This window comes from Doryrhamphus excisus, linkage group LG17, assembly GCF_037039965.1.
Source record: "Doryrhamphus excisus strain RoL-2023G ecotype Guam linkage group LG17, RoL_Dexc_Guam_v1.1, whole genome shotgun sequence".
NCBI lineage: Eukaryota > Metazoa > Chordata > Actinopteri > Syngnathiformes > Syngnathidae > Doryrhamphus > Doryrhamphus excisus.
The window spans coordinates 15411790-15439578 of record NC_136373.1 but is presented as its reverse complement, the minus strand read 5'-3'; the positions used below and the strand labels follow the sequence as shown (position 1 = coordinate 15439578).

The window sequence follows — 27789 nt, the reverse complement described above, 5'->3', positions numbered from 1 at the left end:
AAAGAGAGTCAGACCTTGTGTGGCTGCGTGGGGAAACTCCACAGTGCTTGCTGTGGTGCGCATGCGTCAATTACACAAAGAAATGTTACGTAATTCATGAACTAATTAGTTCCCGCCATTTTTGACAGCCTAATATATACACATATACACACAACCGCATATATTTTCCTATATAAAATAACACATTCGTAATATTCTTTGAATATATAATAAAATGTATAAAAGTTTATACAATTTATAAAATTGTAAAAAAAAACAAAATGATCTGACAATTATGAAAGCAAAATCTTAGTTTAATGTAAACAAGAAAAGTTGTGTTACGAAAGTAAAATCATAGACAGAAAAATTGTGTTCAATGTAAATAAATATGTAAAAAAAAATATATATAGGTATAATATATATATACAACTTCACAGTCCTTATTATTACATCCTATATGTAGTCCTTCTTGCAGGGTTGCACCATGTGTCACGTGACTACCCCTCCCCCAACACATACAGAGAAAGGTATAAATATATGCACAATTGTTATTATTATTATTTTAGAATTATTTTTAATTATTTTAATTATTATTTTATTATATTTTATATTTTATTATTTTTATTATTTTTATTATTTTTTATTATTTTTATTATTTTTATTATTTTTATTATTTTTATTATTAACATAGGCTTGTTTAGTGAGCCTACTTCCCCCCCCCAATTCCGGTGCATTGTTTTCTGCAGTAAAGAGTAATAACAGCATCTTCACGACGTGTCGTAAAAATGCCGAGCGAGGCTGTGGAAAGCTGGGCGAAAAGGTGCAGGAAGGATGTGAAGGCTTGTTTATTGCACGGCTCTATAAACAAAGAGCCCTGCGGCCATCCTGCATGTGATCAATCTTTCTCGGCCGACGCTCTTGACAGCTCCCTGCCCCGAGAACACATTTAAAGCATCTAACGTTTCCCTCCATCAGATGGTGGCCAGAGGAGAAAGAAGACGAGAGGACGACCGCTGCTCTCTAGTCGGCATGGAGGGAAATTCTAGCATCACGTGGTTTTTCTTGCTAATTAATCCTTTCTAAAGAGGACTACAAAGACAAAGAAATACGGACTTATTTTTTAATATTATTTTTGTGTTTGTTTAACGAATGGAGCAGCTCTAGTGTTGTTTGTTGAGGTGAGTGTGTGGGGGGGGGGCATTCCCATTCCCATTCCCATTCTCTCTATTTTTTTATCCCATTTTCTCTGAGCCAAATCTAAAATAATCTACATTAAACCCAACTAGACTGCTCCTATTAATTATATTTGCACTCTCAATTATGGAATTATATATTAAATTGATTATTGAAGCCAAACTATTTAGTTTTAATAATATTTTATATCATCATAAATGACTATATAAATGCCAATTCATTTAATATAAAGCATCAAAAAAAATACAAATGAAATATTTCATTCACATATTCAAGCACCTGCACCGGAAACTCTAATATAAACTCATAAATGTGTTTTTATGATGTTTTTTATGAATATTTCACCGCATTGTTGGCAGCAAATACAGCCTGGATGACACATTTTTCCCGTCTGCTCACAAACAACATGGAGACATCTGGGAATTCCAGAAGGCCGACTTGAGTCGTGTGGATTATGTATGGATATGTATATATAAAATATTGTAGTTCTATATTTCAATATTCATGTGGGGAATAAACAATGTGGAAAAAGTTGATGGGAGTGTTTGATTTGTTCGATGACTTACAGGTTTGTTTATTGTGAGGCTGTTAGTTGAAATAACTAGGAGACGATCCCGAGTTCGATTCCACCCTGGGCCATCTCTGTGTGGAGTTTGCATGTTCTCCCTCGTGGGTTTTTTTTTTCTGGGTACTCCGGTTTCCTCCCACATTCCAAAAACATGCTAGGTTAATTAGCGACTCCAAATTGTCCATAGGTATGAATGTGAGTGTGAATGGTTGTTTGTCTATATGTGCCCTGTGATTGGCTGCATTACTTTAATAATAGGATTAGCATATTCTATGGTAGCTAGGGAGCTAGCTTTACTGACTTACAAATGTTGTATTATCTTGTTAAACGATGCCAAAGTTTCAGATAATAAGGCCTGAAAAACGCTCGGTTTCAGAGAGTTTTTTCTAAAACTGTCTCCCTGTGATGTCACAATCAGAGGGACGTCCTTATATGGGCGTGCACCCCGTCACCAATCACATAAGAGTGAGTGTGATTGGAGTCAAACAAATGGAAAAATTGTAAATCCAGCTTCTGGAAGATCTAGAAAGCCTTCCATGCGGGTTATTGTGTGTAGCTCCTCTATAGGAGTCCACAACTCAATACAAAGAGATGAAAATGAGCATAATAGGTCCGCTTTAACTGCTATGTAAGAGTAAAAAGAAGTGACAAATTATCTGCAGTCACCCCTCGTCACTTTGCAGTTAGAATTTTGCAGTTTCATTGTGTTTTTTTCCCCAAAAAATACATGAAATAAATCTTGTTATGTTGCCTTTTTAGGCCTTAGTCTCTGCATCCTGGGGTAGCACCACAACACCAACATGCCAAAATGTCACAAAATCATGTTTTCTGTTTATTTCCAGCCTATTTTAGTTAAAAAAATGTCGATGTTTTTGCCTAAATTTTGATATTTGAATATAGGGGTGTTGTTTCACGTATATAGGGCTCTAATAATGTTAAAAACTGTATTTAGAAGGTCACAAAATGTCAATTTTTTTGCTTAGATTTTGATATTTGAATATAGGGGTGTTATTCCACGTCTATAGGGCTCTAATAATGTTAAAAACTGTATTTAGAAGGTCACAAAAACATGTTTTCCTAGCTCTAACTGTGAATATATTACATTTATGTAATATATGTGTGACAAAATCATGTTTTCTGTTTATTTCCAGACTATTTTTAGTAAAAAAAATGTCCATGTTTTTGCCAAAATTTTGATATTTGAATATAGGGGTGTTATTTCACGTATATAGGGCTCTAATAATGTTAAAAACTGTATTTAGAAGGTCACAAAAACAGGTTTTCCTAGCTCTAACTGTGAATATATTACATTTATGTAATATATGTGTGACAAAATCATGTTTTTCTGTTTTTCCCAGCCTATTATTAATAAAAAAAATTGCCAAGTTTTTGCCTACATTTAGATATTTGAATATAGGGGTGTTATTTCACATATACAGGGCTCTAATGTTAAAAACTGTATTTAGAAGGTCACAAAAACAGGTTTTCCTAGCTCTAACTGTGAATATATTACATTTATGTAATATATGTGTGACAAAATCATGTTTTCTGTTTATTTCCAGACTATTTTTAGTAAAAAAATGTCCATGTTTTTGCCAAAATTTTGATATTTGAATATAGGGGTGTTATTTCACGTCTATAGGGCTCTAATAATGTTAAAAATTGTATTTAGAAGGTCACAAAAACAGGTTTTCCTAGCTCTAACTGTGAATATATTACATTTATGTAATATATGTGTGACAAAATTATGTTTTTCTGTTTATTTCCAGCCTTTTTTAGTAAAAAAAATGCCCATGTTTTTGCTTAAATTTTGATATTTGAATATAGGGGTGTTATTTCACGTATATAGGGCTCCAATAATGTTAAAAACTGTATTTAGAAGGTCACAAAAACAGGGTTTTTTTTAGCTGTAACTGTGAATATATTACATTTATTTCACATAAATTCACTTATCACGGTCAGGTCTGCTGGGAACAATGAACCAAGAAAACGAGGGATTACTGTACCTAAGCAGTTAGTGTACATAATATGGTTTCCTTTGGACAATCACAAAATACAATATATAGTAGCATGCAGTAAATAGCAGATAGTCATATCTGCTGTTTACCACTTTCCCATGTTTAATCCATGTTCTATGGTTATCATCACTAGTATTCTTCAGTGCTGAAGTGGCATCACACAGGGGAAAAAATGCTGACGTTCAAGAGAAATTCTACACAATGGATGAAAATCATTGTAAATGTGCATTAAATGCAACATGAATCTATGTGATACTAATGGTAGATTATACCTGAAAGTGGCCAAAAATGCCAATTTTGGGGATGGGGGCTAATTTGCATTCATCACAGAAGTTAATGGGCTCGTCACTGCACCAAGTTTAATGACACAAACCACACATAGTGATAGTAAAAGGTGATGACCAATGCTATGCTATTTGTTGTGCAGCCAAGCAACCCTCACAGGTCGTGTTTTACTCTACTTCTCTCCTCAGATTTGCCGATTTACACAAAATCTGTGAAAGCTGGCAGTACGACAAATGTGAGAAAACACCTTATAAGTCCAGGAGGGAACCTCAATGTCCACATTTGGATGTCATCAGCCCCCGACAGGAAGGATCGTACAGTAGACGAATGGACTACATATGTTCAAGACTCTACTCCCCTGAACTTCTTCTGCAGAGTTCACGTGTAGGCTCTCTCAGCACTGGTTGTCACCTGGTCTGATGAATTGAGTAGGGGGGTCACGGAGGTCAATGCAAACAACATTTAAAAGGAACTTTCTGTTTGCATGCATGCATACAGATCGGCTTTGGAAGGACGGGATACTTGATACTCAATCAAAAAAAGTAATGGTAATTTCATCCTGGTTTGATAAGATACAGTGTGGACGCTAATGAGCAATACATGTGTGGTTTAGGGGGAGGGAACAGGGAGGCTGTGTGTGTGTGTGTGTGTTGGTAGTGATGGCATTTTAAGAATTCAAGTTCATTACATGCAAGTGTCAGTGTGCTTGATTGATTCCCAAGGAAATGAAATTACACTCAGCTGCTACAACACGTGCACGGTCTAATGGTTATCCTGTACCCAAGAGACTTAGCCTTAGCAACTTTGTTGTTGTTGTTGTTGTTACCAAATAATAGAAACACATTTGTTGGTGGTTTGATTGAAAAGAAAAAATACTGTATATTTCATGGCATCTCGTTATATTGGATAGGTGTCAAATTGCATCACATTTGCATTAGAAACAAAAAGATTACTTACCTAGTTGCCTGTATAAACTGCGTACTAGTTGGCTTGATTTTCTTCCCAATTTAATTCACACCGTATAGCTTCTGGTAATCAACTAGTATATATGGCACAATATGCTCTACTATTTTAAATAAGGGTGCTATAATCAAATTCTAAATCTGAATAATACAACGGTACACGACTAAAACCCAACAAAAATGTATCTAATACACCCAATCCGTACAAAATAACACCTTAAAATGTGATACGAAAATCAAAAGTGAGCATTTTCACTACAACAAAGTATGCTAGGAAACGCCTAGTACAAATGCAAACACTTCCGGGTCAGACATCTCATTTACATTTGTGATGTTTTTGTGTTGATAGAAAATTGTGTCGCTTTTCCCCCGACATTGAGAGCAGTGACTAGCATCAATTAATTTATCGAAACGAACAATTAGGCAACAACCATAGTCGTATATCTGCGAACTATCGAAAAGTAAATATTATAACAGGCATAAATAAGCACAAATATGCACACTCCGATTAAAAAAAATGTTGGTGGGGGTAGTGACACACTAAATAAAGATGCTTATGTCACTGAATGCACTCATTCTTAATAATAATATACATATTTATATTTTTAATGGTTTCAATTCTATTTAGATTTTTTTAAAGGTTGTTTGGGGGCACCGTGAAGTATCAGAGTCAATTCCTTGATGTCACTGAACGTACCATCCATCTTGCTCACGTATTATCTAAGCAGACGAGCCGCTGCTGCCACCTGCCGGCACTTTTGTGCGCAACATCAATCAACTCTACAGAAAACCAAGACAAGTAACGTTTTTTTTCTTGTCGTTTGTAACTAAACATTTAACTGTAAAACTTTTACTTGAAAAAAAATATTTATTAATAGTGTATAATTTTGTGTAATATATCTTTAAGCGTTTAGTCATGTATTAAGTGTTTGCAGATTTTTTTTTTTAGAGGTGTGCAGTTGAAATCACTGTGGCAACAAAACAACAACAACAAAACAAAACCAATGAAAGGATGTTACTGCACTGCGACTATCTAATTGTTAGAAGATGGTTGTAAAGTAATTAGACGGCTCCACTGACCCCCCCCCCCCCATGTGTATGTGTGTGTGTGTGTGTGTGTGTGTGTGTTCCCCCAGTCCTCAAGGCCTATCTTGCAACAATCTTAAATATTTCATTAGAAATATTGCTTTACTGCTGTCACAAACTTTATAAAACAGTCCTGACTGAGTTTTTGGCCTTTATCTGTGTCTTCGTGAGGCGTTCAAAGGCCCAGACGACTGATTACTAAGGCCGAAAATAAATACAAAACAATGCAATGAATTTCAAAACGTGTAGAATTGAATATATTATTTCATTTCGACAATAATTAGAAAAGAAAATAATTTTTAGAGTCAAATAAAAACAATGTTTCTATTTCTAGTATTAAAATAAATCAAAGTAGCCTATTTTCTTTTTATTTTAAAACTCCTTTTAATACATCATTTTTTTCTTAGTTCAGTCACGTAATTGTTGATAAAAATAATTAAAACACGTCTTTGGGGCGAACATAATGTTACAACATGAAATGAGAAGTCGATTTTGGTCAACTGGATTTTCTAAAAAATAATAATTAAAAACAGCATTACGTTAAACATGATCATTAAATCCATTAAATTATTCTAAATGTTTTAAATGTGCATTTTTACTACAATAAGACACCTAAAAAGCATGTACAAAACAGTCCTAAAAAATAATAATAATAATAATAATAGTGATAAGAATGAATGTAAACGTTGCAAATAGGTAGCTGAAAGACATTCAGGTAGTCGAGGATTATTTCATGCATCGAAACGAAAAACGTAAAATACAATTCACAAAAACACACAACATTGCTTCGACAACACAAACTAGACACAACAACAGGTCTGGATAATAAGTATACACCCCCCCCCCCCCCCCTTGCTGGAAAAAAAAAAACCCTCCCAAGGAACTCAACTCCGGTTTCCTATAGACTCTAACGCACCACACGAGGTGACGATTTAATGCCACTTAACTGTCTCTCCTGCGGTCTTTGTTGTCTTTCTTCATCTTCATCCTGCGGTTCTGAAACCAGATTTTAACCTGTCTCTCGGTCAGATTCAGGACTCTGGCCACTTCGTATCTCCGATCACGTGGGAGGTACATGTTGTACAGAAACTCCTTTTCCAGTTCCAGGATTTGGTGCTTTGTGTAAGGGCAGCGCTTCTTTCTGGTGGGCTTTGCGTGGAGCCAGTTGGATGACGGGTTGTCTGCACACACACACACACACACACATATACATAAGATCATTCAATAAAGGAGAAAAAAATCGGAAATTATAGAACTGTTGTTTGTGCATGGTTGCAGTGGTCTGCGTCAAAGTGTCGATTCCGCCATTATAACGCAAAAGAAGGCGTTTCTTACTCGCGTCCACTTCCCTCCTCTCCCCGGTTGAAGGGCTCTCCTCAGTCGGCTTGGACGTGGATGTTCTCTCGCTGGGGACCTCCGCCAGGGCCGCGGTGCTGGTGCTCTCTGCGTCAGACAAAAGAGGAGTGTGCGTCTCCAAAGTCGTGCACTCGCCACTCCCAATCAGGGGCTCGGGTTTGATCTCGTAATGCACGGCTGTCGACGGTAGTCCCGTCAGGCACAGGGGCGCAGACACGGACTCCAGGGTCCAGGAGCGCGCAAACATGCCATCGCCGTCCCCGCTGGTGGCGTAGTGCTGGTGGATGTAAGTCGGCGTGGAAGGATTGGGAGGGTGCACCGCCATGGGACCCCAGGACGCGCCGAAAATAGCCGATTTCTGCAAAGGGCAAGCTTCCTGTCCGCCATATTCGCTTAGCATCGCCTGCTCCACCCCTGCAGCTGATGGGAACCTCGATGGTACATCCTCCTGATCGGGGACAACACCCGAGTCCGCGTAGTAGCTCAGCGTCGACATTACAAAGAGATTTTTTTTTAAAAATAATAATAATAAAATAAAATAAAAAACAATGCTTTAATATTAGAATCCTGCAAAGTGGCGCAAAAGGCGTCTCATTGCGTGGTATTGCGCCTCTTCCTGCAGCAGCCTCGCCGCTCACTGCAAGTTGAACATTGTCCAAGATTGGATAGGGCGCCCTGAACACGTCACCGTGGGACAGAACAATAAATAATAAATCAGCCCTCCACTGTTGCTGCTGTTGCTGCTGCTGCTGCTGCTCAACTCAATGGCCACCGTTTTTCAGCGCCATATTTTAATAGCAAATTCCCCTTCCTCTTTATTGCAAGCAGCACTTCGCTTTTATAAGCAATAAAACTCATGATTTTCGTCGAGAGATCTTATTTATTAATGCTTGTTGATGCTTTAAGCTTCCTAAGAGAGACGTGGCCGGCGTATTTGGTGTTCATTAACATCTAATGGGATTATTAATTGGCCTCACTTAAACACCAAAAAAGGCTTTTTAAGGGTGGATATTTGACAAGAAAATAACTACAATTTAAAAAAAAATATCTGAATATTTATATTACACTTTTGTATCACTTTGTTATATATTTATTTTATTTTATTGAAATATAAACTGTATTAATAATACTGTTTTGCAATGCTTTTTTTTAAATAAATTGTTTTCCAATTATGGACATGTATACAATTATCATTATTATAAAAATTAAATTATATATTTTTTAAATTAATTTTAATGAAACAAATTGTTTAAATTGTGTAATTTAATGTTTTTTAATTTTTTTTTGCAAAAAAAACATTTTCTATATTCTATCAAGCGATATAAAAATACTAAATAAATACTAAAAAAAACTAAATTTAAACTATTATTTTTAAAATTATTTTCTTAGTATAACAAATCTAAAAAATATATTACATTATTACAAAATTATTAATAATTATTATTACAAAATAACGAATTTTTTTAAATAGGCCTAAATTCCAAACAAAATTAGATTAAAACTTTAATAAAATTGTCAATATTTAGTGTATTTATATTTATATATTTTTCATATTTTGTGTATTTGTATTTAAATTTCTAAGAAAACACAAAACACGTAGTATTTTATTGTGGTTTTCATTTGTAAACACACAAAAAAAATGCAAAAAGTATTTGTATACGTTCAGACGTGTACCTTTACTGTACATTTATTATTTTAAAATTGTATTAAAACACTGGAATAAAGATAATAAAGAGTGTTTTTTTTAATGGCTTTTGTTTTGGATTCAAGCTACTAAAACACGTTTGGGTCCAGTTTCCAAAGATGTCCCCCCCCCCCCCCCCCCCACTGCTGCTTGTTGGACTCATCCAAGACGAGGCTTCACTCAGCAGAGCAAAGCAGAGCAGGGCGAGGTTATTTGGGTGCCATAACGGCCCCTTTTATCAGGGGGGCAATTGGGGTTGTTTTTCTTCAAGTTACAACCTGGCTGTCTAAGCTAAATATCCCCCCCTCCAATAAAGCCGGGCCTTTGTGTCTTTTCTGAGGCTCAAAGCAGACGCATCCGGCGTTTTCCTATACGGCGAGGCAACTGGCAGACTGCAATGATCATAACCGAGGCCTTGTCTGTGCTCTCCTCCACCCCATACAAAACTCCGGCTAAATTACAGGCATTTATACCAAAAATAGTTAAATATGGCCTTAAATGGACGAACTTCGTCACCATATCCAGGGTTGCTTTTACGCACAACAATAAAACACAACTCGGCGCCTTTAATTCGCTACCAAGCACATTATTGATACGTGCAAATGGTCACTTTTCACAATGCGACGACTTTTTACTGAGGTAATCAAGGCAGTTTCCTGTTGTGGGACAAGTCACACAGCCCAACAACATGAGACTACCTAAACCACTCCACAGCTTCTCTCCTCTTCTGGGTTGCACTTTTTGTGCAAAGCCGATACAAAGATCCAACCCAACTGTCATTATATTTGTACTGCACACATCCAAAAATTATTAAAAAATTATCATCCTGTAGAGGGAATTAAGAAATCTCTATATTGTCAATGAAGTAAGGTGTTTGCATTTATATGGGTTGATTTGTATGTATTTCACCAGCAAAAGTGGGCGACTCTTTATTAAATCTTGATGCATTAATGCAAGTGTGCTTGCTCTGAGCATGCGCAATGGTTTTGTGCAGCTTTTAACCCAAAATACGGTGCACACAAATAAATAATATAATGACTAACACATCTTGCAGTGCATGGGAATAAAAACAAAATACGTCCATGATTGCTTTTATTAAATTTGACCAGCAAAAGTGTGCAAATATTCATGAAATCTGGGATTATGAATGTAAATGTAACACCTCAGGGTAACATGCATGCACATATAGTAACGGTTTTCACTATAAGTGTAGTCACATGGTGTACATTTTCCAACAAAAATGGCTACAAATTGCACTTTATAAATACACATTTTCCACGACGAATAAAAGCTGAAAATAAATCAACATTTAAGAATAAGTTAGCAGTATAGAGTCCTGTTGGTGGTCACAGTTTGTACTGTATAAGGGCGAGCCGTGGGTGGGTGAGTGGGATGGAACGGGTCAAAAAAAAAAAAAAAAGTCTCAGGAGAAACCGTAGCTGCCGGACAGCTCCCGGATCCGGTTTTCCCGGCTCATTTTTTTCAGTTTCATCCTCCTGTTCTGGAACCAGATTTTCACTTGCCTGTCGGTGAGGTGCACGCTGCGGCTGATCTCCAAGCGACGCTCCCTTGTCAAGTACATGTTGAATAGGAACTCCTTCTCCAGCTCCAGAGTCTGGTGCTTGGTGTAAGGGCAGCGTTTCTTCCTGCCGCTTTTGGCAGTCAACCAGTTAGCCGGACTCTCAGTTTTGACGTCTTCTGCAAGGGGAAAGACACGGTGAGGCGTGAGGCAACAGGTGGGGGCAGGTGAGTGGATGCAAAGATGAAAATGCCGGATTTTTCAATGTAAAGTCGTTGTCAACGGATTGTGCTTTAATTTAGGGATTGTCAACTTTTGTCGATTTCATTTTTGCTTTTATTTGTACAGTATACTTAACACTACGCTTACTTAGGTGTCACATTTACATGTTTTATTTTTTATTAAGTTATTATTATTATATTCATAATTTTTAATTACTTTTTTAAAAATATTTTTTATTTTTTCTGATATTAGATGCTAGATATTTACATTTTACTCGTATGAGATAAATATTAATTGACTGATATGCCCTTACCACACATACATACATGGCTTCAACGTGTCTAATAGTATCTTGTTTGTGTTTACTTCCACTCTGCGTGTATTTCTGCGCATATATTATTCAAAACCATGTCAACTGCACTCCTATTAAGACATAAAACATTAAATTTACAAGGCAGGCCTGCATGTGATGAAGGAAATGAGGAATCTGGGACAGAGAACAGAAGGCAAACAAGCATACAATCAGACTTTGCGATTGTGATCAAAGATTGTCTATTTCGGTATGATAGAGACGCGTAAAAATACTAGAAACACATGTGATGTTTACGTGTCATTGCAGTAAAATACACAACAAGTTTTCAACCTTTTATGGGCTTTTCTGCAGACTCCACACGGCATGCCTCCACAAGCTCCGGAGAGGATGAGGAGGAGCCTTCGGATGAGAGCCGGCTGTCCTCGTCTCTGGCCGGGATGCAGGGCTCAGACGCGGGAGCTTCTTCCCTGCTCTCCCGGAGTCCCGGCTCCGCTACGCTGGAAGGTGCAGGAGCGGTGAGAGAGGGCTGGGTATCCACACGAGGTGGTCTCTGCGGCGGGAAGGTGTTCACGCTCGGCTGGACGTCGTGGTGGTAAAGCCTGGAGGATGTGTACGTCTGGGAGAGGCGGAAGTAGCCCGGAACCGGTACGGTGCCGCCGCCTGTGACGGGGCAAGACACACCGGAGAAGGAGATGTCCTCCACTGTGGCTCCTTTGGGGCATTTATCCGCCTCGTAAAGGCAATAAGCGTTCTCTTCTTTGATGGCGGCGGAGAAGGAGCACTGCTGGGTCATGTGTTGGCCGCTCGGCTGCTCCACTCTGCAGGACCGAGACGCCTCAAGCCAGGTCTCCATCCCCGGAGCGTAGGGCGCGGAAGGCGGCATGCCACTCTGAGAAGTCCCCTCTGTGCGCTTGCCGATTCCCGGGAAACAGGACGATCCGGCAGGGAGTCCGTACGAGTATTCCGGTGGTAGATACACCCCGTTGCTGTGGTAGTAAGCCCCCCCGTCGCCCCTCACGTTTATTAGGGAGTCCACAAAAAAAGAATTCGCAGCCTGGTTGTTGGGGCATGTCATGGCTGTGCTAAAATCGGACGACGGCTGAAGATCGCCCTTTCTGGCCGACATTTCTTGTGCAAAACATTGCGGAATAATTAACCGATACTCACGCTTCTCCGTGCAGCCCCCGCAGCCAATTAAAACAGCAGGCGGGCTGCAGGCTCCTCCCAGCCCGGACCAGCCCGCTGCTCCAACCGTCGTATATTTTCTTTTAGGTTAAGTCGAGGAAAAAGTGCAAGGAGAGAAAGGTTCGCACCTCCGGATTGGGGGATTGTGGGTAAAATATCATTGGAGCACACGTACGTGAACGCGTCATTGTTGCAAACCGAAGCAAGAGTTTTAAGCGAGTGGGGCTCACGCCTGCCTGGACGATGCTTTTGCTTTATGGCCGCTTTTACAAGCATTGTAAAAAATGAGGAGCAGTAAAGGTGCATCATACGTCCAAAAGGTCTTCCTCGGGGGGGTCTTTCTTTCTTTCTTGACCTCCTTTTTTGGGTGGGAGTGGGGGCTCTGTCATTATTTCTAATGTTTAGAGGCGTGCAATTGGAATGCATGGAAATGCATTAAAAATGCAATTTAAAAGACCAAAATGCTCAAAAATATTTGAAATGAAAAGTAGTTTGAAAATCTGTTATTTTTCATAATATGGGCATATCATTATAATATTTTTAATGCATTATTATGGAAATAAAATATTGAAGAATTAATTGTTAAAATGATTTTATTGCATTTTTTTAAATATGTATTTTAAGGTTCTACTAAATATATTAGAAGGTTGTAATTTATTTTAAGCAATGTATGAATTTAATTAAATATTTTTTTACAGTTACTGGCTTACTTTTTTAATAAAAAAAACAAATTTTAAAATACGTATAATTAATTCAGAAGACAATCACTTGCAAAATCCTAAAATTAAAACTGTTTACATTTTTAAAAAAAACATTCTATTGAGAAATTTAACCAGAGTGGGTTTAATTAATTCATTAGAAAATATTTAAGCAATTATACATTTTTAAAAAATATTTTATTAATTTATTTTACATTTACTCATTAATAATCTCCACATTTTTTAAAGAATACAACCTAATAACGTCCTTTCATAAACATAACCAGTTAGTATTTGCTCTATTTTTAAAACTGCAACTTATGTCACTAAATTAATTAAGACAGGTTAAAAAAACTGCAGAAAAAATATTAAAAAATATGTTTTTACGCCTGCTAATAGAAGCTTTTTATTCCCATTCAACAGCATATAGATTATATATACATATATATATTAAGTATTAAGTAACAAATCCTATTTATGATACCATCGAGAATGGTTGTTTGAAACCAAAAAAAAGTATGCAGCCTCATTTGAATGTATTGTAATGATTTGCAGCTGGGTGAATATTATGAATATTAATGCCACGTGCGTGATGGATGCGTTTGCTGTCATGTTTGACTTTACTACACGAATTGACGCTGATTTAAGCCGCAAATAAACGTCACCAGATAGATAACATAGACCTTTTAAGACTTTTGTTGTTGTTGTTATTATATCTCAATAATACTCCATAATACTCGATATTAATAGTTGTTGGAAAATCGTCGTGCTTACCTTGAAGGCTGAAATCGTGCAGTGGAGTCACATCTTTAAAATCTGAAAGACAACTTCTTCCACGGGATTCACGGCAATGACATTGATCGGTTTAGCGCCCTCCAGTGGGGAGAAAAAGCTGCAGGCCTACATTGCACCATGACACACACACACACACACACACCAAACACACACACATATATATATATATATATACACAATCCGGAATATTCCTGCGAGTTTTGCGTGCTGACGCTGCAGCCCGAATGCTCCGATATGGCGCAACAGCTCTCTTGTTTGTCGCAGGCGTCGTAGTTAATAACCTTGGTTCTCAGACGCTTTATTGCACTCCACTCCAAACGCTCCAGACGAATCCGCCCTTTTTATGGCCAAGTTACTGGAGCAACTGGGAGGATGTGCAACAATCAAAGCGGAATTCCAGGGGGAGTCTCACAGGATGTACGATATAAGGAAGTCGTACGATCTTATTGCAGGGGTCATTCAAAGAGGCCTGCTTTTAGCTCCAAAATGAAGCATTCAGGTGCTCAAATATACTTTAAAAAAAAAAAAAAACTTGCTAAAAACACATAAGTGCAAAGGGACCAAAAAAAGATTGCACCCCCCCCCCCCCCCCAACTAAAAAAAATCCCATAACAGGCACGTTAGGTCAGAATTCAGCCTGCAGGAAACGACTTGAGCTCTTTTGTAATGGATATCAAATTAAAAGCTGCAGCAGATCCTATTACTGAGTCTGCTTGGAGGGGGGGGGGGGTGAAGGGGGGGGTATGTTATAATATCAGGCATGTTGCTGCAATATAAAAATAAAAATAAGGGATAGTGTTTCATTGGAAGGGGATTCAGGGTGCTTTTAAAAAATATAAATACAACTTTTATGCCTGTTTAAAAACAGACATAAAGTGGGCGTGGCATCACTGCAAAAAAAGGTCAATAAGAAAACAAAATAACCCTTTTTTTCTCTTCTTCACGCTATAATTAAATGAAGTATTGTACAAATAAACGGATTCTAGTTGGTGTTTTTGTTTGTAGTGTAAATGTGAGCATGGAAATAATTATATTAGCATATAATAATAATAATAATAATAATAATAATAATAATAATAATAATAAAGCAAGAAAGAATAACAATGCAATCCCATTGGGGTCCATGTGTTGTGATGTGGAAGCGTCCATTTTTAATATTATATTATATTATATTATATTATATTATATTATATTATATTATATTATATTATATTATATTATATTATATTATATTATATTATATTATATTATATTATATTATATTATATTATATTATATTATATTATATTATATTATATTATATCAAATTTTATTATATTATATTATATTTTATCAATTTTTATTAAATTATATTATATTTTATCAATTTTTATTAAATTACATTACATATATTTATATTTATATTTATATTTATATTTATATTTATATTTATATTTATATTTATATTTATATTTATATTTATATTTATATTTATATTTATATTTATATTTATATTTATATTTATATTTATATATGATGTTTCATTGGAGGGGATTCAGAGTGCTTTAAAAAATATAAATACAACTTTTATGCCTGTTTAAAAACAGACATAAAGTGGGCGTGGCATCACTGGAAAAAAAAGGTCAATAAGAAAACAAAATAACCCTTTTTTTCTTTTCTTCACGCTATAATTAAATGAAGTATTGTACAAATAAACTGATTCCAGTTGGTAGTTTTGTTTGTGCGTGTAAATGTGAGCATGGAAATAATTATATTAGCATAAAATAATAATAATAATAATAATAATAATAATAATAATAAAGCAAGAAAGAATAACAATGCAATCCCATTGGGGGTCCATGTGTTGTGATGTGGAAGCGTCCATTTTTTTTTACAAGAGGGGGTTGCTGGTGTAGTACTGTAAACGGTCCCTGCTCAGTTTCTTCTCCTTCATCCTCCTGTTCTGAAACCAGATTTTCACCTGTCGATCAGTCAAGTTGAGCATCCTGGAAAGCTGAAGACGTTTCTCTTTGTTGATGTAAACGCTGAAGAAGAACTCTCTCTCCAGCTCCCTGATTTGATACTTGGAGTAAGGACATCTCTTTTTGCGAGTCCTTTGCGCACCTGTAATTAAAATAAAATAAAAAAAACACAATATCATAATATCATAAGACTAGGATGTGACTGTTACATAAACTGAGGTGGTCTCAGGGGGTTGAAATGGATATCAAAATCGGAGTCAGACATGAATAAATAGTCCAGTTTTGGTTTTCACTTGGCTGTGCGTAAAAAGGGTTTCTTCTAGCAGCTGCGTGGGTATATTAAATCCCCGCAAAACCAGTAAATTTGTACACATATTGCTCATTAAAATTATAAGCAGCTCTTAAAACCCAAACACTTGACAGCTGGATTAAAGGCCCGGCTATATAGTCGTGCGTGGGGTTGGAGTTTTTGCACACACACACAAAAAAAAAACACGTAAAAATGGTGGAAACGTGAGATAAATGATCATCTGGAATGATATTCATAACGGTTGATGTTTATTATATTACAGGACATCAATAGTTAATGTTGAGGTGATGCACGTGGCCGTGCATGCCCTTTAATAATGACAAAAGTATGACTAAGATGCAGATTTATACATATATATTTATTTATATTATTTACATATTAGATATATATTATATTATATTATATTTTATAAAATTTTATTATATTATATTATATTTTATAAAATTTTATTAAATTACATTACATTATTTATATTTATATTTATATTTATATTTATATTTATATTTATATTTATATTTATATTTATATTTATATTTATATTTATATTTATATTTATATTTACGTTTTTCTCAGCTGAGGTTGGTCATTACATTACATTATTATATTATAGAACACGTTAGGAGTTACAAGAGTTTAAAGGGGAGCCTAAAAAAAATGCAATCAAATGCGCTAATTTGCACTTTTCCCGCAAGTTAAAGTTGTTCATTACACAATAAAACACCAATAGTTGCATTTTAAGTCGCTGGTTATTGTTAGGATGTGAGGATAAGTGCTGTTTTTTAAGGCTCAATCATTGTGAGGTGTGAGAAAATGTGCTTATTTGCGTATTTTTTTTGCGGTTAAGTTGTTGATTGTATTGCAGAAAGTGTTGATAGGAACACAAAGTTCATGTTCAGTCTGTGATTCTTTTAAATGGCTCGCAATTACAAAAAAAGTGTAAGAAAATGTGCTTATTTGCATTTTTTGGTGCGTAAAGTTGTTCAAGGTATGGTAGAAAGTGTTAATAAGAGCCCAGCCTAGTTAAAGTTCACGTTTAAGTCGCTTAATGATGCTTAGAACTGCTCTTTTAAACTGTTAAACATCACAAAAAGTGTGAGAAAATGTTCTTGTTTGAATATTGTGCAGTTAAAGTCAATGATTAACTGCTTTGTTGATATTTATAGCAAAAAAAGGCAGAAAAAATAAATAAAATTGAATAAAAAGTGGAGTTTTGCTGATTAAAAAAGGGCTAAAAAGTAGGATTTTAAGATAATAATAATAATTTCACGGCTAATTTCACGCCAATCACATGGTGTGGTGGAATTTGTAAAAATAGTTTTCAGTGTGTTAAAAGTAACCATAAAGCTTAGGAGGGTATAAAATTGCATATAAAAGTCTTTATAAGAGGAAAAGCTGTTCGAGTCCCTCCAGTAGTATACTCACTGCCTCCCTTGCTGCTCGCCTCCTCGCCGAGCTCGGGTGACGATTTGGGGCTGCAGCTGTCCGCGGTCACGGAGCCCGGTGCCGGAGGATCCGGAGCTGGGCTCGTCTTGCCGACTACGAGTTGTTGTCTATCCGAGTGTGTCGCGTGCTGAGTCGGCGTGACTCCGTGCTCAGCTCCCGCATAAGCCGAGTCGAAAAACTGATCAAAAGCCTGCGGTAAGACTCCGTTTCTCCCCACGCCGCTGTGGAAGCCCCCTGAGCCGGTGTGGACACCCCCGCCTTTCCCGGGAACATCCCCGCCTCTGGGGGTCCCGTTTGTCCAGGCGTCGTCAGCGTAGCAGTGAGGTAGACTCCCTCTACCGTGGTGCCACTTAGCTGCACTATCGATGCCGTAGTCCCTGAACGCAACATCTCTCACGGAAGGAACCTGAGGCAACGCCGACTGGTAGGAGTAAGCCACCGGGCAAGAGGAGGACTGCCCCTGCGTGAGATAGTGAGGCAGACCCGTGAAGTCGTAGTAAGTACAGCTCGGTAAATACATATTCGAAGCATCCAAATCCATATTCCGTTCCTTAATAATCCTCACATCGCTGCTGTGCCGGGTTGGGCTGCAGTGACTTTAATGAGGCGGAATCTCTGAGCGCTTTTGCTCCTTAGGCTGACGTGAGGAGCCATGTCGGGTCCGGGAGTCATGTGACCACTGGCACGAGCATGACATATCGCCCTTTAGTGTGGGGCCCATGACTCAATGGCCGCCCTCTTGGCTGCAAAGGCAGGAGGAAAAATACATTTTGCATCATTTCGATCCGTTTTTGGAAGCTTTTTCTCATCTTGAAACACTCCCACGCTTTGAGTTATTACTGTGAGGCTTTTTGTTCGTTCGTCTGTTTGGAAACTTTAACCGACTTAGCATGATAAAGGACGTTTTTCATGGTTTTGGGCGTCACATATCGGTTTTTTACCCCCGAGTTTGTACTGAAAGGTAATATTTAAATAGCATTATTATTATTGTTATATGTGTCATATGAACGTCTGCCTTCACATTTAAGTATATTTATATTAGCAGGGCGTTATTTTGCATTATTCTTACAGTAAATTGTCAAAATTCGTTGAAAAACACTGTTTTCTTTTAAAAAGAGACCCTGTTTACTTTTTCAAAGTTCGGTTAGCTTATCTCGAAAACATGAACTATTATAGTAACATGTATTATAATTATACAAAAGTATGCTTAATCTACAATTAAGATAAACAAAAATAAATGTAAATATCAAAATAAATTTTAATAAACATAATTAGCAGGGCACTGTATGTAATAATACTAAAGTCCTACGCAGGATAAGGTCCTTAAAGTACACACGCTCCTTTTTTTTTACTATATAGGATTAAAGATCATGAATAAGTACTAAATACTAAACAGGGAGTATTACTTGACATTTATTACAACTTTCTAACGCTACTTTGTATTAGTGTGTATTGTATTTTATGCGCCAACATAAATCACCGCAATACTGCGGCATTAAGTAACAGATACTGTCACTTTGGACTAATTGTGGTTGGGAAAGTATACAAAATAAAACTTTATGTACACCACGACATCTAAATTGTCAAAAGGACAATTGTAAAACAGGTGCATACCCCCCCCCCCCCCCCCACACACACACACCACCCCACTTTGAAAAAGGCTTCCAAGTGGATCCGTCCTGTAATGTGAGACCTAAAGACCAAAATAAATCACGACAGAACTGTCATAAAGTGCAGCGTGGAAAACAAAAAAGGAAAAGAGAGGTCATTAATTTGGATGGAGTGGAGCGCATCACAAACAAAATTTCAAAATAAAAGCATCACATTAGTACACATTAGTACTTAAACCGACTCTTGTGTCCAGTTTTTGTTCTAAAAGAGGTGAGTTTGAGTAGAACCCCCCCCACCCAAGGAAGTACACACCTTAACTCCACGACTTATATGACTTCTTTCCTTTTTCTCCACGCCAAAGTCCCGCTTCTGACCTTGGCTGAAGAACACTGCAACCTAAATGACATGTGGTGTTTTGCAGGTTGAGAGTCCAACCGCACCCTGCTTTAATGCATTCTCTGCAGCTGACACACTGCAAAGGTTGAGCTCTAAAGATGAGGTTACCAAGGCAACGGGGGCAACAACCAATAACACCTCTTATGTTAAAGGGGACTGTATGCGATTGCTTAGCAAATGTTATTGTCTGCCGATGCTTTGCCGTTATTTTGTCATGCCCCCCCTCCCTATAAGAACACACATAACCCCCCCACCCGTCCAGATTAGAAATACAAGGCAAATTGATAATATTACAAATTGCATGTTGAGTACTATAATTGTGTACATGTTGGTAGGTCTGCATTACCACCACAGACACACACTATTCAATAAGTACTGCAGTATACACAAAACCAGCAGAGAACCAACAATGACAATTTAGTGTCATTGTGTGGTTATTATGACGTAGCTAAACTTAGCCAAATTGCTATCATTAGCCGGTGATAAAGATAACTAATGAGTGTGTTATGTCGGCGTAGCTTATGTATTCAAAGCAGGAAGAGGCGGGGTACAAGGCAGGGAATGAGGGGGGGTTTGGGGGGTAGATCCAAATATTAAATATAAGATAGCAGCGATACTACGTAAGTGTAGTACCAGTATAGGATCAATACTAGCATGATAAGATCGCTATATATCACTTCCTGTCTGTTTTTCCAAAATGTGTTAATAAAGTTATATTGTTGAAAAACTAATGGGAGATCTTGTTGTGTTTATGTATTGTTAAATTATCCAATATTAACAAAAAAGAATTTTTAAGATGAAATTATATAATAATTTAAGTAAAAAATTAGGTAAAATGTGATGTAATGATAATACAAATATAATAATATAATAGCATGATTAAAAAAGGATGTCCAAGTTTGATATATGGGGCATATTATATATTTTTAAATATTTATTATTTATTTATTTAATTTATTTATAATAAGTATTATTTATTTTTAAAATTAATTAATTAATTAATTAACCTATGCAACTATATATTTTAATTATTTAAAATACTAATTAAATTACTATTTAATTAATCAAAAATTAAAAAATATTTATAAGCTTATATCATTGTTGGAGAAAATAATGTATTGAAGTATATGCAAATAATTCATAACAAATTGTCAATAGTTTCATCCCCTGTATATGTTAGTACTATATCTAATAAGTAAGTCCAAATGTAAAAATATTTGTATTTAAATATAGTCCCCAATTGACTGCAAACACATGAATTGAGTCATGAAAGAATCTTCTAATCTTATAGTCCTATAATGAAATGTTCTTTTACATTCTTTAGTGAACCGTTTCAGCCTCTAGAGCGGTCTAGTTTTTGGCACGTTTCGCCCACCAAAGAGGTTTTCAAATAAATATTTTGGGTTAACCGTAGCCTCATAATGCGTGTTATTCCATGAATCCCAGAGAGGTGCTTTCATTTGGGATGGAAGTCATAACAAACATGGCTGTTGTAAAGTAAGAACCACACCTTTGGACTTCAAATGATGACCAAAAATCGACAAGGAAACAGCTGGAATATTCACGACATCGTTTTAGTCGCTTGTTGCATGCAGATTGTTTTATTTTGCTAACCCTAACTAATTTTTTCTTGGGTTTAGTGTACAGCAGGGGTGTCTAAAGTGCGGCCCCAGCGACATTTACAGTCCATAACTGGGGAAATGTATTTAAAAAGGCAGTTGATAATGTTGATATGATAATACTACTAAGCCTGAATATGTTTTTTCTCTAAATATATAAAAGAGTGGAATGGTTTTTATCCCTCACCTATGTGACCTTTGTAAGTCTTTACATGGAGTAAAGCGCCAGCTGCAAACAACATTTTATAAAACTTCACAATGTCTTCGATGGCTTTCGAGTTTGAAGTAATAGTTTCCAAATACTTTCTTTTAAAAATTTTAACTGGAACATTGATATTTTTTTTCTGTGCAAAAATACTACTTAACTTCTACTCTTACATACTATATAGCAACACACAAACAATTCGCTTACTCAGCCGATAGAGGGCGACATAACAACAACTAAGAAACGAGGCAGTGTATCTAACCAGACAACTTGATAGAAATATGGTATGAATAATAATTTAGTGTGTAAACCAGGGAAATCACAACGATAAAACATAAATATAATCAATAATAATAATAATAATAATATATTTTGATATATTATATATCATAGAATATTACATAGTGATATATATTAATAGGGTTAGGGTTATTAACCCTAGGGTTAATAATAATAATAATCAACAACAACAAAGTAATTTCCCAAAATTATGTAAAGAAACATTTAGCTTACCTTTTCATGAGCCTCCTGGAAATACTGTATAGCAAAGGAAAATGGAATCAATTAGAATCAAGCATATCAATATTAGGTGCATATATATCATACATATATATATATGTATATATATATATATATACATACATAGTGGTGTGAAAGTGTTTGCCGCCTTCTTGATTTTTTTCACGTTTGTCACACTGCAATGTTTCAGATCATCAAACAAATTTAAATATTATACTATAAATACTGTAAATATTATATTATATATATATCAATGATAACACAACTGAACACAAAATGTAATTTTTAAGTCAAACTTTCCACTTAAGTCCAAACCTACATAAGTACCTGTGTAAAGATGTGAAGCCCCCCCCCCCTGCCTCCGCCCCCAAAAAGCAACTTACCTGAGATTAATTAACATCTATCAGTGTGGAAAAGGTTATAAAGCCATTTCTAAAGCTTTGGGACTCCAGCAAACCACAGTGAGAGACTGCATCCACAAATGGCAAAAACATGAAACAGTGGTGAACCCTGTCGCTGCGATGACTCATCCAAGAAGTCACAAAAGACCCCACAACAACATTCAAAGAACTATAGGTTTCACTTAAGGTCGGTGTTCATGACTACAGCTCCAAAACCAAAAAACCAAAACCACCGCTGAACAAAAATGTTAAGGCTTGTCTCAATTTTGCCAGAAAACATCTTGATGCTCTCCAAGATATTCGAGAAAATACTTGCGAGACAAATGATCAAGAACATCATACCGACAGTAAAATATGGTGGAGGTAGTGTGATGGTCTGGGGCGGTTTTGCTGCTTGGGGACCTGGAAGAAGCATGAATTCTGCTGTCTACCCAAAAATCCTGTTGGTGACCTCAAACGGAAACCGACTTGAGTTCTGCAGCAGGACAATGATCCAAAACGCACCAGCAAGTCCACCTCTGAATGGCTGAAGAAAAACCAAATGAAAACAATGGAGAGTCCTAGTCTAAGTCCTGACCTGAATCCGATTGAGATGCTGTGGCATGACCTTAAGATGGCGCTTCATGCTGGAAAAGCCTCCATTGTGGCCGAATGACAACAATTCTGCAAAGATGAGTGGGTCCAAATTCCTCCACAGCGCTGTAAGAGACTCATTGCAAGTTATCGAAAATACTTGATTGCAGTTGTTTTTCTACAGTAATTGTACCTTCATAAAAGGTGTCATTTAAAAACTGCATTTTTGTGGCATTTTTCTGGCCTAAATTGAGTATTTTGAAGCATACAAATGTTGAAGCAAACTAAAATACATTCAAATTGTGAATGTAGTATTCTATATTGGTCACTAGGTGTCAGTGATTGTTCGGTGAGATGAGCACCTGACTTGATCGCCAGAACAACAGGCCTTTATTGCAGCTCAAAAACATGAATTTGGTGCACATGGTTAGTGCACAGACCCAAGTTCAATTCCACCCTCGGCCATCTCTGTCTGGAATTTGCATGCTCCGATTTCCTCCCACATTCCAAAAACATGCTAGGTTAATTAGCGACTCCAAATTGTCCATATAGGTATGAATGTGAGTGTGAATGGTTGTTTGTCTATATGTGCCCTGTGATTGGCTGCATGGCCACCAGTCCAGGGTGTACCCTACCTCAGCTGGGATAGGTTCCAGCACCCATCGTGAAGATAAGCCTAGAAAATGAATGAAGTCACCTGTTAAAGAAGAATACACACCATTAAGAAAGCATTGACTGTACTTACACACTGTGGCCACTAGATGGCTACAAACACTAACAACAACATTCAATACAACCAAACTAGGAAACAACTTTATGGAATTACTTACCTGGAGTAATAATTAATCAATTATGAAAACGTCAAAGGCTCTAACACATTTATTGAAAAAAAAACACTTTGGTAATTGCAGTCAAATAGGGAATTGTAATATTTACAATTTAAATAAAACCAGGATATTCATTATTTAAAAAAAATGACATGAAGTGACAAACGAAAGAAATACAAATCAATAAGAAGAGACTGTTGATAAAATGGGAATTAATATGATTTTTTTTCAGCCTGTTTCTTTGCTAACTAAATATAAATTTATCTCAAAGGCCTGTTTGTGACATGTTTGTTGATTGAAATACAACTTAGCCACATTTCCGGTGACATTCATGCAACCAATGGGATTGAATTAAAAGACCAGTAAAAGATGTCGTGCGTGACAAGGCAGTGATTTCGATGAAAAAGTGGAAGTTTATGCTGGCTCGGCTGAACTCAAAGTTCCGAGCTTCTGTCAACGCTCCCCGTGGACTGCTTCCAATTAAAACGCGCAATGGAGAGAACCAGAGTGGTAGGGGGGGGGGGGGGGTGGAGGGGGTGGAAAAGGAGGCACACTGGCGACACAATTTAAGGTAATAAATTATAAGTCAGTTTATTTGTGATCAAGGCACGTCCGTGTCCAAACTCGACGAGCAGCTAACAGGAGCTTTTGAATTTATTGACCACTTTTTTCTCCTTTACGCGCCGGTTCTGAAACCAGATTGTCACTTGTCTCTCCGTCAGGTTGGTTTGGGCGGAAATTCTCCTCCTTTTGTCCTTGGTGATGAATTTATTGGTGGCGTACTCCCTTTCCAGTTCCTTCAGCTGCACTTTGGTGTATGGAACACGCTTCTTCCTTCCACGGCGCACTTGGGAATCTCCACATCCTCCAGATGTGTTGTCTGTAAACGTTGGAGAAACGTTAGTTTGAGCCTTTTTACGCACAGAAATACAATAAAAACATACATTATAAATCCCCATTGAGCTATTATACTAAATTATTTCATTCGTGCGTACGTTTATTGTACATTATTGGCCGAAAATAGTCACATTTAATCAAAATAATGTGCGTAAAAAGCATTAAAAAGCATAAAAAAATGAATGTAATTGGATAGAAACTTAAAACAGTCAAATAATGCAACACAAATATTAATGCTATACACTATAACGACCTGCTGGAACACACAAAACATTCTTAATTAATTAATTTAACCAAAAATGCTATTTTATTGAATGAGAAACATTTAATTAAATATCTGAAATGGCCTACAGTGCTTTTTTTTTATTCGTATATTTCTCAAATATCATAAAGTATCATGTTGGCACATTTAATCACAGCTGGTATTTAATTGGAGGGGTCATTTCAAAATGTTTCTTTCCTACTGAAAATTGTACTACTGTACTAGTATTAATTACTTTTAAACTAATCTTATTTAAAGCTGAATAAAAACATGAATATATGATATAATGTGGGTAAACGTTTTTGACGTTGTGAAACAAATCAAGTAAATACAGTTTGTGAAAATTATTCATTATTGTAAACGGGAAAAACTAAATATCACGCATAAAATTGTTAATATTGTATTATATTATATCAAGGCTACATTGTATTTATTTTATATGTGTATTTCTGCACGGAGATGCACTTAAAATATGAGCATTTTCGATACGAATCATTTTCTTATTTTTTCCTAAATTATCCCTAAATTATTGCACAATATTTTTTTCACCCCCCCCCAAATTAAAAAAAAGTTTCATAAAATAAGTCAGTCTAGACAATTTGTATGTTCGAAAAAGGCAAACACTGAAATATCTTCTTATTTTTTCCTGAATTACTTGCAGATGAAAGGTGTACATTATTACATATTTTATAAATCATCTATTTTCACTAAAATTGACAAAAGCATATATTAGCAATATTATTTATTTATATATTATATATATATTATATATTATTTATTTATTTATATATTATAGCAATATTATTTTGCATTATTGTGGTGCTAAACAAACGTAAATTAATAAAAAAAAACTTGCTTATTGTTGCAATTTAAGAATAAATATCCGAATATTCAATAACATATTATATATATATTATATATATATATATATATTATAGGCTCTATATCGGCTTATTAATGTAAAACAATCAAAACAAAAATAGTCTACCTTGCAAAGAGGACTTCCACAGGGGGGCCTGGGACTGCTCCTTGCTGCAGTAAACCTGGCCAGTCCATCCGTTGGTGGTGATGGACCAAGGCTGGTAGGGCTCCATGGGCAGGAGGGGGTCGTGTCTCGGCTCAGATGGCGCACTCAACGCGGGGACCACGGGCATGTCCAAGTACCCTCCCTGGTACGGAGCCGGGGAGTAGCCCTGGTAAAATGTAAACTCTTTGGCCCGGTTGGAGAAGTCCTCGCCGGGCACGGAGGACTCCACGTACTTGTCACCGAAGGACGGGGGCTGAGCGCAGGCCTTGACGCCGCCGTGGGGCATCCTGCACGGGTAGTAACCGCTGCCAAAGTATCCATAAGGGAGTGACGCGTTGGGGGAGCTCTGCGTGGCGGAACACGGGCTGCATTGTTTCCCCGGCTCCCCTACACCGGACACGGGCACGTCGCTGCTGGCGTAGGCGGTGCTCGGAGCCAACGAGGTGGGATGCGCCAACAAATTCCTGCACTGGCTTGGCGCAAAGTTGCCCCCGGGGAAGCCGTCCATGTTCTTGCCGCGCTCCTCCAGGCTGCTGTCATACACGAACATCACCGGATCGGCCCAGTGCGAGTGCAGCAGCAGTGACGCGGTCATAGCATGTCCCGCCACATGCACGGAATCCGGCTCTTTTCCCCGAAACACCCCCCCTGCACGACTGAACGCAACCCAGACACCGACTCTGTGGCAGGGTAACGATACCACCACAGTAGACGGAAGCGTAGCGACGTTATTGGCCCGGGCCAAACACGTGACATGCAAAGGAGATGATAAAGGTCTGCGCAGGAGATAATGCAGCTTGTCCGCACATACTATTTCTCATTAAATAGCCTCAAAACTGCTAATAAGATGCCATTTTATGCACCCATTTATTTATGTCAACTATATTTTTTTGCAGGGGTGCTTTAATGGCTTCAAAAGCAAAAAGTAGAACAAATTTTACCCCTTTTAAAATGGTTGGTATAATCCAATCACCCTAATTTTGTGAATTGAACCCAACATTCAATCAAACCAGCATTCATAATTTGGGGCCACAAATACTTTAAGCATACAAACACACACAAAATAATAATAATAATAAAAAGGGCAATAACATACCAGCATTTGGCTGCAGTCCACCACAGACAGGGGTAGGGGTGCGGTGGGGGGGGGGGGTCAGGACGCGGCTGGAGTCCAAAGTCAAGTTGAAAGACAAAAGACCCTCAAGAGGCCAGAAGAGAAGACACAGTTAAATGGCAAGAAAAAGCTTCACAAAAAAACAAAATCTTAAAAAAAACATTAAATATCCACATTGAAACCTGCACAATAGTTTAATATCCTGCATAATTGACCTTTTCAGTACAAGAAAAGTATTCTCTCCAAATGTAATATATATGTGTGGAAATGATATATACAAGCTTTCAAGGTTATAGTGAAATAAACTTAAAAAAAAGCTGTTTATGGTTGAATTTTTAAACAACATTCTGTGTTTTAGGAAGTCAACTCTGCAGACTCAATAAGGAATATATGTTAACCTAAATCGGGGACCCTTTTATATATTTTAATAGAATTTTCCCACCTTTTGGAGGCAATAAATTTTTATGGAGCGACTTCATAGCTTGTACAGGGAAGTGCCGGAGCACATTTCAGGGGGAAAATAACTCGATAGATTAACTTTGTGTGATTATTCTTGTAATGGGTTAATATGACCAAATGTATTTTCTTATATAAAAAAAAAGTAATTAGAATCAAAATGAATGTTATTAAGAGGTTAAGGGGAAACAAAATTTGTGTCAGTTGATATTTTTCTGCCATTTTAATACATTCTTTAATATAAAAAATCCATTTAGGCCTGACTTTATGTATAAAAAATTAGTTAAACACCATCTTTTTTTGG

At 36.8% G+C, this 27789-nt stretch overlaps 4 protein-coding genes across 8 annotated transcripts; all 4 read right to left on the bottom strand.

Annotated features, from left to right (window-relative positions):
• Positions 1-6944: 6944 nt before the first annotated feature.
• On the bottom strand, positions 6945-7969 carry hoxa9b (homeobox A9b). The gene is made up of 2 exons (XM_058084710.2): positions 7428-7969; positions 6945-7273 (listed from the first exon to the last, which is right to left on the bottom strand). Exons 1-2 carry the CDS (start codon positions 7942-7944, stop codon positions 7035-7037), a joined length of 756 nt encoding a protein of 251 aa, XP_057940693.2. The 5' UTR covers positions 7945-7969; the 3' UTR covers positions 6945-7034.
• Positions 7970-10551: 2582 nt separating this feature from the next.
• On the bottom strand, positions 10552-13953 carry hoxa10b (homeobox A10b). Of its 2 annotated transcripts, XM_058084602.2 has the most exons (3): positions 13844-13953; positions 11517-12172; positions 10552-10830 (listed from the first exon to the last, which is right to left on the bottom strand). In XM_058084602.2, exons 2-3 carry the CDS (start codon positions 12067-12069, stop codon positions 10556-10558), a joined length of 828 nt encoding a protein of 275 aa, XP_057940585.2. In that variant the 5' UTR covers positions 12070-12172; positions 13844-13953; the 3' UTR covers positions 10552-10555. The 2 variants fall into 2 exon arrangements, with proteins under 2 accessions (XP_057940585.2, XP_057940584.2); XM_058084601.2 differs by lacking the exon at positions 13844-13953 and having other exon boundaries at positions 11517-12483.
• Positions 13954-15523: 1570 nt separating this feature from the next.
• Positions 15524-23021, bottom strand: hoxa11b (homeobox A11b). Of its 4 annotated transcripts, none has more exons than XM_078797795.1 (4): positions 22907-23021; positions 21923-21946; positions 17558-18321; positions 15524-15967 (listed from the first exon to the last, which is right to left on the bottom strand). In XM_078797795.1, the coding sequence occupies exons 3-4, from the start codon at positions 18117-18119 to the stop codon at positions 15735-15737; spliced, it is 795 nt and encodes a 264-aa protein (XP_078653921.1). In that variant the 5' UTR covers positions 18120-18321; positions 21923-21946; positions 22907-23021; the 3' UTR covers positions 15524-15734. The 4 variants fall into 4 exon arrangements, with proteins under 4 accessions (XP_078653921.1, XP_078653922.1, XP_057940610.2 ...); XM_078797796.1 differs by lacking the exon at positions 22907-23021 and adding an exon at positions 22672-22757; XM_058084627.2 differs by lacking the exons at positions 21923-21946; positions 22907-23021 and adding an exon at positions 19502-19595.
• Positions 23022-24267: 1246 nt separating this feature from the next.
• On the bottom strand, positions 24268-27050 carry hoxa13b (homeobox A13b). Its single transcript, XM_058085307.2, has 2 exons — positions 25877-27050; positions 24268-24609 (listed from the first exon to the last, which is right to left on the bottom strand). Exons 1-2 carry the CDS (start codon positions 26508-26510, stop codon positions 24365-24367), a joined length of 879 nt encoding a protein of 292 aa, XP_057941290.1. The 5' UTR covers positions 26511-27050; the 3' UTR covers positions 24268-24364.
• Positions 27051-27789: the final 739 nt, after the last annotated feature.

What these genes read in the sequence shown, in the direction of transcription:
- hoxa9b (XM_058084710.2), bottom strand. Translation starts at nt 7,944, where the DNA reads ATGTCGACGCTGAGCTACTACGCGGACTCGGGTGTTGTCCCCGATCAG. An exon ending in GAGGAGGGAAGTGGACGCGA is followed by an intron (nt 7,274 to 7,427) that starts GTAAGAAACGCC and finishes GTGTGTGTGCAG; the next exon opens with ACAACCCGTCATCCAACTGG.
- hoxa10b (XM_058084601.2), bottom strand. Translation starts at nt 12,312, where the DNA reads ATGTCGGCCAGAAAGGGCGATCTTCAGCCGTCGTCCGATTTTAGCACA. An exon ending in TGCAGAAAAGCCCATAAAAG is followed by an intron (nt 10,831 to 11,516) that starts GTTGAAAACTTG and finishes TTCCCCTTGCAG; the next exon opens with AAGACGTCAAAACTGAGAGT.
- hoxa11b (XM_078797795.1), bottom strand. Translation starts at nt 18,119, where the DNA reads ATGGATTTGGATGCTTCGAATATGTATTTACCGAGCTGTACTTACTAC. An exon ending in GGCGAGCAGCAAGGGAGGCA is followed by an intron (nt 15,968 to 17,557) that starts GTGAGTATACTA and finishes TTTTAATTACAG; the next exon opens with GTGCGCAAAGGACTCGCAAA.
- hoxa13b (XM_058085307.2), bottom strand. Translation starts at nt 26,510, where the DNA reads ATGACCGCGTCACTGCTGCTGCACTCGCACTGGGCCGATCCGGTGATG. An exon ending in GTGGAAGTCCTCTTTGCAAG is followed by an intron (nt 24,610 to 25,876) that starts GTAGACTATTTT and finishes CAACGTTTACAG; the next exon opens with ACAACACATCTGGAGGATGT.